Here is a 12182-nt window from a genome sequence, read left to right as displayed (position 1 = left end):
AAAGAAAACAGTTAGGGTTAGGGACTTACTAGAGGCTTAGGCACTTACCCCCATGGTTAGGGTTAGGCACCAGAAGGGAGGGTAGGGGTTAGGCACCAAGAGGAGGGTTAGGGTGAAGATTAGGGCTAAAAAAAAATGTCCACCATTTTTGTGTCGACCATTTTCATGTCAAACTTTTGACCCTGTCGACCATTTGTACCTGTCGACCTCTTTACATGTCTAACTTTAGTGTTTGACTTTTGTCCCTGTCTAACTGTTTACTGTCTAACATCTGGTGTCTATCTAGACATTGTCTAACTAATTACTGTCTATCCCTCATACCCCACCCCCGCAATGGCTATTGCGAGAGCGGTTGGGACCCCGGCTGCATTACCAACCATTGCTGAATCTGGCCCACAGTGCGGTACAGCGTTGTGCGCAACTGGTGAAGTCAAAGTGGAAAGATTTTGTGTTGCTGGAACCTCACCCCTGTGCATGGCCGTCTGTTCTGCCACTAAACTGGACTTCTGCGCCCTTGCACGGTGATGTGGCACCTCCCACACCATACAATATACAACACTCTAAAGTCATCGTTTCACTTTTACTGCAAATAAATCGCAGAACATAAAAATACTAAAATTCTCCAAACTCCATCTAACTGTGAATCAGACCCACAGCCCACTAATAGCCTTTCATGCCTTTTTCATTTGTAAATGACTCTTTTACCTGCACATGTCACTATTATAAATGTTGTCTAAAGAAAGAATCTGGGCACAGACTGATACATACCGCCCAACATTTACCATTAGAGACTCAAGAAAAGAGCGGGGGCGGAGTGTTCATGAAAAGGGGGCGTGGCCCAAGAGTTTCTCCTCCCCTGAACACCCGCTCACTGGTTCTCTGCTATGGCATACTTACCCAACTGACGGCCTGATCAGGACAATGCTGCCCCGAACAGGATGGAGGAAACGGGGGGGATAGGACTGAAATTCTTAATAAGCAGTAACAGTTATCAATATGTATGTAATAATTAAAACAGAAAGAGATAAGCACCTATCAAGTCGTGAAAATACTTCCAGACGTCCGAGTCGTTGGACTGAACATAGTCGACATTTTGGATTAGGTCCGCCAGGTTTTTGGGGAGGTTTATAGCTTGGTCTTCTTTTGGATTCACAAAGGTTCTGATGAAGTCTACGCCACCTACTGGCTGAATGGGACAAAAACAGGGAAAAGAAACAGGTGATCAAAATGCAAGTTCTAGCCAGTTCATCCCTACTAACACTGATAATGTTGGATAACGGGGGCAGCTAGTCTGATGCATGGAATTGTATAGTTCAGGCCTCTTAAAGATGGAAACCGTGCAGGAGACAAATGTTAGGTGCAGTCTGCTAGGAGTGTATCTACCAATGGGTCTATTTTCTTTATAGAACTGGAAATAAGTATGTAAAGCTGGATTTATACTTTAATGCTACATCGCCACCTAAAGCCTCAAACAGTTTTATCCACCACGTTAAAGCGACTGCAGAATGGTATTGTGAGTGGGAGGACCAATGAGAAGATGTAATATCCACGGTAGCAGCTTCACATCGGGTCTTCTCACTCAAACTCCCTTCAAAACATCACAAGGCACCAGTTTCCAGCCAGGGATGAGAAACAAACCGTGGTGTAAGAATGGCTATTGGATGGGCGCCATCGAAATAAGGCGGCGTTGCTGCCATTCCAACATGCCTTGCGATAGCATGTGACTATCATTTGTAAACCAATCAATCATTAAGCCCATCAATGCTGCCGTCGTGCCGTGCGCAGAAGTCAGAGGTTTTTTTTGCAATAAAGGAGCGCGGCTGATGAACCGGTGTTTCGCAATGTGGTGAAGCATGCACTGGTGGCGGCCATCACAATCCCAGCATAAAATGACAAGAGCTACGGCCTGGGACTGGGAATATTGATAGTTGTAAACCATCAGTTGCCGATGGCCATGCCTAACATGGAGCCTAGAGGAAAGCTGCTATATGGCGTAGACCCCAAGGCTCCAGGTAGGTGATGGTGCTATAATGCTCCGCTCTTTGCCACGGTGGTAGTGCAGCTTGAGCTATTTCAGGACAACAACGACAGCAAAAAAAATATTGACATAAACTTATTTGTATTACGTACAAATATAACAATTGTATTTTTTATCTATATTAACAACATGCATGTAATTGATTGAGGGGTCTATTTACTAAGCAGTGTTAGGAGACAGAGTGAAAAGTGATAAGAAAGTGATAAGGTGCCAGCCAATCAGCTCCCAACTGTCATTTTTCAAACACAGCCTGTGAGATGACAGTTGGGAGCTGATTGGCTGCCACCTTAACACTTTCTTATCACTTTTCACTCTGTCTCCTAACACTGCTTAGTAAATAGACCCCTGAATATTAAATATATATGATGCACTTAAACCTGCTCTAAATAAATAAATCCACCAGGTAGATAAAGGTCACAAAACTAGAGTTCTCCTCATATACGTCTTATGTTTACTACTGACCTTCAATGACCTTGCATCAATGTCCTCCGGCGTTAGGTAAAACGCGTCATCAACATCAAGAGTTTTCAGCTGTTCGTGAGTGGTAAAGAACAGAACGAAAAGGCAGTCTTCATCGCCCACGTTCTTCAACCAATGTAGGGTGTTCTTTGGGAAGAAGGTGAGCTGGCCAGCAGTAATGTTGTATGTGGTGACAATGTTGGCCCCGTCATCAACTATCCCAACCCACGCCTTGCCCTGGCAAAACAAATATTGGAGTTACAGAAGCCCTACAAATGTCTCCCAACAGGTTTTTGTTAAAAATGTTAATAAATCTAATATTACCATTGCGCACTTTAGAACACTGTAGAGCTACACCGAGACCTACAGCTGTGCAATCAGGTCACAAGCAGCAGCACCACCACCTCCCTCATTCTACTGGGCTTAGGGCATGGCTGTCAGAGGTAACGGGGCTGCTGCATAGTTGCACCCAGGTCCATTGTGCTGACGGATCTTAAGATTTTTAGCACTGCAAAGGCTCTTTAGCTGTGCGTTCACATACAGGCGCTATTCCGAGTTGTAGGTATCCCAGCGGAATCTCCCCTGGCAGCTGAATGGGTGTAACTGGTTGGTAAGGGGGCAATTGCACGTAGACAAAGTTTAATGAAAGCATGTCAAGAGCATGCAGGCTGAATGGTGGCTATACTGAGTTCTGTGTATACAGAGGGAATCGGTATGGAATCCCAGCTGCTGCATGGCCGGCAGTTCGATTCCCGGCAGCGGCAGCCCAACAGATCAGCAGAGCCCGGCAGCGGAAGCACGACAGCGCTGGAAATCCCGATCGTCCCTAAGGTAAGTATAAACTAACCTAACCCTCCTTAGGGGTGCCTAACCCTAACCTCCCCCCCAATTCCATAACCCTAATCCCCTCTCTAAGTGCCTAACCCTAATCCCCCCTGTAAGTGCCTAACCCTAACCCCCCCTTCCCCGCTGCCTAAACCTAAGTCCTGTGGTGGGGTGCCTAACCCTAAGTCCCTTCCGGGGGTGCCTAAACCTAACCCCCCCGTCCCCTAACCTAACCCTCCCGGGGGGTGCCTAAACCTAAGTCCCCCCCCGGGTGCCCTAAACCTAACCCTCCCCCCAGCGGCTGTCCGCTCGCGGCGCCCGGCATCCCTTCGATCGGGCTGTCGGGCACCGGTCTCCCAGTGTCGGGTAAATGACAGGCGTCTAGATATAGACGCCGGTCATTTATCCCACGCCGGGATAAAGCAGCCGGGAAGCCGGCTGTCGGTATTAAGGCAGCCGGTTTCCCGACTGCATACCATACAGGGATCTGTATGGTATGCATCCTTTGCACCAAGCTTAGGTTTGATGCAAGAACGCGCTGATATTGATGACAACGATTTAACCGATTGTATGAACAAGCACAACTCAGGAGACGGGCGTAAAAATGCATTTAGTTCCGTGTAATTGCGACCAACTTGCTTGCTACTCTGAATCGGCTCAATAAGTTCTTACACTTTTCAATTTAAATTTTCACCTTCATCTGTCAGAGGGGGAGATGTACTTGCAGAGAGATAAAGTGAAGAGAGATAAAGTACCAACCAATCAGCTCGTAACTGTCAAACACAGCCTGTAAGCTGACAGGAGCTGATTTGTTGGGACTTTTTTTTCTCTCCAAGGCTTAGTACATAGCTCTCACAGTCATATTATCAGGATTTTGCCGAGTTTGCCGCTAAATTTAAAGCGGCTATAAGTTATAAGGCAAAACCAGCCACTTTAAATCTAGCAGCAAATTCGCCAGAACCATGGTGGTTCCTTAATCTCAGAACCTCTTACATAACCCCTTTGTGTCTCATCTGGACAATCTGGCTGACAAAGTGACATGTGGCAAACACTAAACTAGTCCATGCAAGGACAGATTCGCCCATTTACTCACACAAGTTAGCGTCAGATGCGGATTTTGTCTCACTCAATACGTGAAAGCTTTATTTGTAGACAAATAGGTCTCTACACCAGTCTAACTGGCTGCCAGAATGATAGTATGACTGGGGAAATTAAGGATCGCCCCCTCACCCTCTGCTACTTTCCTGCCATACTACACTTACCTGCACCAGGTAGCCATGCTCGTTAGCATTGAAGTGCCAATGCGGGACTCTCAACCCCTTGCTCACAATACGCAGAGTGGCCACGGTCATTTTAGATTGACGATTATTAATGCTGGTACCAAACTGCTTCTCGTCATCATTGAAATAATCACTAGGTTGGTTCCTGTAGCGTGCCCACTGTATAGCTCCTCCTTCAAACTGATACAGCTTAAAAAACAAAAAATACATTGCGCATATTAATCATTTGGGCCTGCATCATTATAATGGCAGTTGCTTTGTGCTCATAGAGCAGAACATACAGACAGAAAATAAAAATTTTGATTCTAGGATGTTTATTTACTAAGCGGAGGGTTGCAAAAGTGTTTAAGGCAGAAATTGACAGTATAAGTTTATGTTTTTACTAGCAAATCACGTGCTACTGTATTAAAAGCATTGCCTATTTATATTTAGGGTTTAAACACACTGGGAAGCCGCCGCTTAGTAAATAAACCCCAAGTCTGCAATGATTGGTTGTAAATTTATTGGGGACAGCCAATCAGTGCTGCCCTGTTAGATTTAATGCTACACACTGCTTGGTTGGAGGCAAAATACATATTTTCTATGTTTAGTTACGTGGTAACTATAACATCAATAATCTCCAGGTGATATTGAGGACAACTGGGAAAATCTTGTCACATGGAAAAAGTACTGTAACTCATAGAAACTGACTACAATGTGGCTTTCATTATCTAAGCTGTACTAGGATAATTAGGGGTCTATTTGCTAAGCAGTGTTAGGAGACAGAGTGAAAACTGATAAGTCTGTGATAAGGTGCCAACCAATCAGCTCCCAACTGTCATTTTTCAAACACAGCCTGTGATATGACAGTTGGGAGCTGATTGGCTGGCACCTTATCACTTCCTTATCACTTTTCACTCTGTCTCCTAACACTGCTTAGTAAATAGACCCCTTAATCTGGTTGCTACGGGCAATACCACTTGTTTCCTGTGCCCCCTTTTTCCTACATCTCATTAAATTGTGTGTGCAGGGTAATAGGTATGGATTGTCGCAATCTGCATTGATGAATGTAAAACCTTGTAGACATGAGATCACTAGCATGGAGCTAAAGGGCAGTGGCGTCACAAGGTGGGTGCAGGGGGTGCGATCCACACCCTGGTGACACCAAGGTGCAGACCCTCCCTCACTGACAGGAGCCGGGTGCTGCCCTGTAGCATTAAGCGCAGCACTCAGCACCTGTCACTGAGGCAGCCGGCCGACACTGCACACGGGTACCCCCTGCACCCCCCCTCCCCTAAATAATACCCACGGGGGTTCGGGCCATGAGGCCACGCCCCCTACCTGCGTGACTACACCTCCTTTCCACGTGGCCATGCCCCCTTTCCAGTGGCGCGCACAGCGTCCCCGCCCGCACCAGGTGACACTGCGGGGAGGGACGCCACTGCTAAACAGTCCGGAAATGTGAAATCATGTTACACAACCTTCCCCCTGGTGCCTAACCATAACCCTACCTCCTGGTGCCTAGCCCTCCCTCCTGGTGCCTAACCCTAACCGTCGGGGTAGGTGTCTGACCCTAGGATTTTGAGGCTGTTTATACCAATTGAGGATTGATTAATATACAGTAGTATTTAATATATTCCATTTTTATCTGTTCTAATTGGTTGGGAGAACCTATACCAATGGATTAGTGTTAAATACATATGTATAACTGCACCCATGATTAGGATCATATTATTCTTTTTTTATTGTTTCATATTGTGTTCAGTTTAATGTGTATGTCATTTATGTTTTTTATGGGAATTGTGATCAGCTGATTATTTAGTAAAAATGTTTTATATTATTAATATATTTTCACATTTTATTTGTTTGATATTATTGTCATTACTGTGTTTATTTAAATTGGTTAGCACTCTCCTTTTTGATTTTTGATTTTTCCTGTTGAGATTATAGATCGGGCTCAGCACCCTGTTCGGTAGTAGCTGCAACCATATTTACTTATCATAGAATTGTTTGCAGGAAATTTATTTCCACTAAATTGACTGTGGAGAGATGTTTAATAATTCACTCTAAGCGCCATTGTGAGGCTTGTCCTCTGCGTGTCTTCATTAATTATACTCAATTGCTCATTAAGATTACTGCTTGTATAAGTGATATATTACATTTACTTGCATTAGTGATATGGTTTTACAATTATTGCATTGGAAATCGTGACAAGATGTAGCAAGCCTTTCCTAACAAAGGTCACAGGATCCATATATCATCAGTTATACTGCTTTTACTCCTAAATCCTGGGTCTGACCCGAGATTTGGAACACAGGACCTCATTCAGACCTGTTCGCTAGATGCGTTTGCTCGCTCGATGTGTATGCAAATTTAGGAAGGCAGGCGATCGCACGGCAAGGCATTAGCACGGCAACTATGTCTTGGCATGCAATCGCATTGTGTATGCAGACGCCCAGCAGCTTGTCTTAAGGCACCCACTTGCGCACGTCATCTCCAGGAAGTGTATGCAACCATCGGTACCATCGAGTACCATCGGATGTGATCGCAGCGCATGTGGCTAACCAAACTCTACCGCAAGCACTGCGAGCACTTCAGTGTCAAATCCAGCCAGGTGACTTGTACTATGACGCTGTCTCTAAATTATGCACGCCTCTGAAACGGCGTTGTGACGCTCAGGCACGCCTGCGTTCACATCTCCACCCGTTTTTGATGGCCAGCCTCTGTCACCACCCACAAACGGCTTCTCCTGTCACTCACTCTGCTGGGCAGTCTATGCACAGCGAGTGAACGCTTCCCGATCTCTCGCACTGGTTCGTGCACGCGCACTGCGATGCATACGCATGTGCACAATGCAAAATCGTCTGGCTACGAGCTAATGCATCCTAGCGAGGGGGTCTGAATTAGGGATGTGCAGGCTCGGATTAGTTCAGATTTTCCCGCCAACTTCGGATATTTCCCGCCAAAAATCGGGTCTAAGAAAGAGGCAAAACGTCATCTTTCATGGACAAACATCATCATTCCTGGAGAGAAGTCTATGAAAGATGATGCTTGTCCATGAAAGATGATGTTTTTGCTTATTTCTGAGGCCCAATTTTTGGAGGGAAAAATCAGAATTTGGCAGGAATATCCGAACTAATCCGAGCCTGCACATCCCTACTCTGAATCAAGTCCACAGTTCTAAAACGGGTCAGACCCAGGACAGACCTTTTCTACTGCGGCACTGATCAGGATTATTCCCGGATCGGTGCCGTTCACACTGCACACGGGTGCAGTGGAACACTCCTCCTGGCGCTTGGAGATTACCTCATCTCTAAGCGCCGAGAAACCCGGAAATACCCATGCTGCAAACGGGAACCGGGCAGAATGGCCGGGGTACCCGTTTACACTTCAGGGTTTCACGGGTTGTTCCCGTGTAAAATCCTGCAAGTTACCTGGGTTGGATTGCTGGGTCACTCGACCCGGGAATCCAACCCTTGCCCCTATTACACCGAGGAGCTACCCGAGTTAACCCTGCAATAACCCGGATTTTAGCTCTGGTGTAAAAGGGGTATTAATGAGGTTTATTAATCCCGATTATGTGTTTAAATTGGAGCTGGACAATAATGATACATACTTGAGATACCTTGGAATATTGGCCCTCATTCAGAGCCACTCGCTAGCGGCAGTATGCTCGTTCCGAGCGATGTTCGCACATCTGCGCATGCGTACGGATCGTTATACGCATGCGCGAACCAGTCAGTGCGGCCGAAATTCATGTGCTCGCAAAATAGCGAATGCCTGATAATTTGAGTGACAGGATGAGGCGTATGTGGGTGGCAACAGGGGAAGGTGCTTGAAAACGGGGAGTGGAAATCCGAACGCAGGCGTGCTTAAAGGTCAAAATGGGCGTTTTATGGGTGTGCATATTTAAAACAGCAGCGTCATTGACCACGTCACTGGGTTTTTTTAAGCCAGAACTGTTCGCAAAATTGTGGTAGCAAAAACCAACCACAAGAATAGCGAGCAGTTCATACGCTGGTCGATGTACTCGATTCATCTAATAAATAGCGGACATGACGTATGGTGCGAGCGGCCAGGGGGCATTTTTAACAAATAAACGAGCGTATGTTTTGCTCGCTCGTTCAGACTTAGAGGTGTGAACAGACTGCAATTTGCGAACGGATCATTTGAATAGCCACCCCTTGTTTTTGAACGAACGACCGCAAATAGCGAACGGCTCTGAATCAGGCCCATTGTCAATATCAGGGTGAGATTAGGGTGAACTCACTGATAAATGTGCTGCTGTATTAAAAAGTGTCTTTAAGAAATGTTCTTACTTTAAACCATATGAGACAAGTAGATGTCTATGAGATTGATCTACCTCAGCTGTAGGAGATTATACTAAAGAATTATTCTCCATTGCTACATTACCTTGCCACAGTTTCCAATGCAATAATTGTAAAACCATGGGCTCCATTTACAAACGAGTTTGAGGGTGAGTAATATTTTTAGTTTTTCATTCTCTGCGCTTTTTTTTTCGTTATTCGGCTGGTATTGAACAACCACCTGCTCCCCGGCGAGCGGTAGTGTTAAAAACCCTGTCAGCGCTATTTTTTCTCTCTGTAACAGCGCTGACGAATTAAGTTTTCCTTATTTTTCTGTAATTTGCGCATGCGCCTTGTGTTCTCATTCACGGCACATGTAGTCTGGCTCCCCTCTAGAACCCCTGCCCGGCAGCGACCTCCCTTCTCAGCCCAGCGTGTTGTTAGCTGGGCTGGGAGGGAGTCTGTTGCCCCTGCCTTGCAGGGATTAAGAGGTAGCCACCCGTGTTCTCCGCTATAGCGGAAGGGAGGGCACCGCCTGCTGCTACTACGCGACTCGGGAGGGAGGGGGGGTCGCCTGCTGTTACTACGGGACTTGGGAGGGAGGGGGGGTCGCTTGCTGTTACTACGGGACTTGGGAGAGAGGGAGCTGCCTGCTGTTACTACGGGACTTGGGGGTCTATTTACTAAGCAGTGTTAGGAGACAGAGTGAAAAGTGATAAGAAAGTAATAAGGTGCCAGCCAATCAGCTCCCAACTGTCATATTACAAACACAGCCTGCGAGATGACAGTTGGGAGCTGATTGGTTGGTACCTTATCACTTATCACTTTTCACTCTGTCTCCTAACACTGCTTAGTAAATAGACCCCCTTGGGAGGAAGGGTGACCACCCACAGCTATAGCGAGCGGCCAGGAAGGTGGTCGCGATGGTCTTGACCATCGCGACCATCGGGCTTGCGACAAGACCCTTGTGGTAGGGTCTCGTTGCCGCAAGCCCCAGAGAGATTTCAGCTCTCACAGAGAACGCCTCCGTTTGGGCAGCCACTCCCCCGGCCCGCCCACCAAAGGGGGCGTGCTGTCACTCAACATCGACAGCACGCCCCCTTTGGTACGAGACCCGGAGCGACGGTTTGCCCATCGCTATCCGGGTTTCGCCCATGCGCTCCGTCGTGCGCATGTGCACTGGTCCACCATCGACCCGCTTGCGAGCGCATAGCGATCGCGAGTGGGTCTGAATCAGGCCCTCCGTCCGGTCAGCACTACACGTGCGGTGCAGGCAGCTGCGTCACAGAGACACAGACTGCCCACGGCCCGCATGGCGCTGCAGCCCAGGGGGCACATGGCACCCTGCCCCCCGGCCCAGCCTGCCTCTGCATGAGAGTGTGCAGGGTAGATTCTCCTATTGCTCCAAGGTAAAGCTTATCCTCGCATGGAGAGCATAGAGAGTGGGGGGAGAGAGGCAGGACGCGCCTCTGTGTGCTGTACTATTCACTACCTATGCTCTCACTATAGTTATTAATTATACTCAACTGCTCATTAAGATTACTGCCTGTATAGGTGATATATTACATTTATTTGCATTAGTGATATGGTTTTACAATTATTACATTGGAATCTGTGACAAGATGTAGCAAACCGTTTCATAACAAAGGTCACAGGATTCATATATCATCAGTTAATGAGGTTTATTAATCCCTATTATGTGTTTAAAATGAAGCTGGACGATAATGGTACATACTTGAGATACCTTGGAATATTGTCAATATCAGGGTGTGATTAGGGTGAACTTGCTGATAAATGTGCTGCGGTATTAAAAAGTGTCTTTAAGAAATTTTCTTACCTTAAACTAGAGATGAGCGGGTTCGGATTTACTCAGATTTATTCGGATCTCAAAACGGCATTTTATTGGCTATTGGCTATCACGTGTTTTGGATAGCCAATAAAATAAATCCGAACTAATCCGAACTTGCTGTAAAGAGGCGAAAAGAACAGAGTAAATCCGAACCCGCTCATCTCTACCTTAAACCCAGGGCTGGCGCTACCATTAGGCAGCTGCCTAGAGCGCCGGCCACTGGAGGGCGCCGCTGGAAGTGTAGTGCAGACCACACATAAGTGCCTTCCGCACTACACAGTAACAAACAAACAGCCGGCGGTGGTGTGTTTGTGTTAGCAGCAGATGAGAGTCAGACAGAATCTATTTGGCTGCTGCGCCCACTGCCGGAGCCAGGCTGGAGCTCCCTCATGAGCTCCATCTTCCAGCTCCTGCAGTGGGTGATGGGAGAGACGTCATGACATCTCTCCCATAATGCAGAGCGGGCCGGCCCGGAAGGACGGAGGAGCGGACGCAAAAGTGGGGATTAAGGTGTTTTTCTAATTTTCTGTGTGTCTGTCTGGACCTGCTGGGGGGGGGGGGACTACTACTGGGGGCACCATATAAAGGGAAGTGCATCAGAGGGACCACTACTGGGGACACTGCTAGGGGGGATTACTACTGGTGACACTGCATTGGTGGGACCACTGCAGGGGGCACTGCATGGGGGGACTACTACTGGGGGCACTATGTAAGGGGCACTACTGGGGTCACTGCATCGGGGAGACCACTACTGGGGGCACTGCATAGGGGGGGATTACTACTGGGGGCACTATGTAAGGGGCACTGCATAGGGGGACTACTACTGGGGGCATTATATAAGGGGCACTGCATAGGGAGATGACCACTGGGGGCACTACAGGAGGCACTGCATAGGAGGGGACCACTACTGGGGGCACTGCATAGGGGGGGATCACTACTGGGGGCACTGCATAGGGGGGGGATCACTACTGGGGGCACTGCATAGGGGGACCACTACTGCTAGCACTACTGGGGGCACTGCATAGGGGGGGACCACTACTGGCGGCACTTTATAAAGGGCACTACTGGGGACACTGTAAAAGTGCTTGTGTAGCTATCTGAGGGTAGGGCACAAGGCTGAAGAAATGCTGAGGGTGCCAAGACAAACTTACCGCCGCTGTAGGTAGTGCTGGGCATGCACTGGGTTTACGAATGTAACAGCGCATGCGCAGCACTGTTTCCAGCTGTGGTAAGTTAGAGCAGACAGGGATAACTATCTATTTCCCGAAAAGCTGTCATCGCAAAAATGACAGCTTTTTGGAATAGATAGTTATGGGGAGAAGGAATGATGAATTCCTCTGGTAATTAGGTAAAACTCCATGCGAGTTCTAAACCTAATTACCTCCATCGATTTTTACGGTATGATGAATAGGCCCCTATGTGATTTATCTACCTCAGCTATAGGA

The 12182-nt window shown here is 47.3% G+C and overlaps 1 protein-coding gene across 1 annotated transcript in view; it reads right to left on the bottom strand.

The window, feature by feature from the left end:
- The window catches only part of DYNAP (dynactin associated protein), a 30393-nt gene that overhangs the window by 11703 nt on the left and 6508 nt on the right, over positions 1–12182 (bottom strand). The window contains exons 3-5 of the mRNA XM_088453008.1: positions 4585–4791; positions 2501–2734; positions 1033–1186 (exon numbers count right to left, since the gene is read on the bottom strand). Coding sequence (XP_088309134.1) covers positions 1033–1186; positions 2501–2734; positions 4585–4791 — 595 coding nt within the window. The remainder of the gene's footprint in view (positions 1–1032; positions 1187–2500; positions 2735–4584; positions 4792–12182) is intronic.

The sequence above is a fragment of the Taudactylus pleione genome, unplaced genomic scaffold (assembly GCF_031769625.1).
Source record: "Taudactylus pleione unplaced genomic scaffold, aTauple2 ptg000562l, whole genome shotgun sequence".
Lineage (NCBI taxonomy): Eukaryota > Metazoa > Chordata > Amphibia > Anura > Myobatrachidae > Taudactylus > Taudactylus pleione.
The sequence above is the reverse complement of the archived record's forward strand: the minus strand, read 5'-3'. Positions and strand labels throughout refer to the sequence as shown.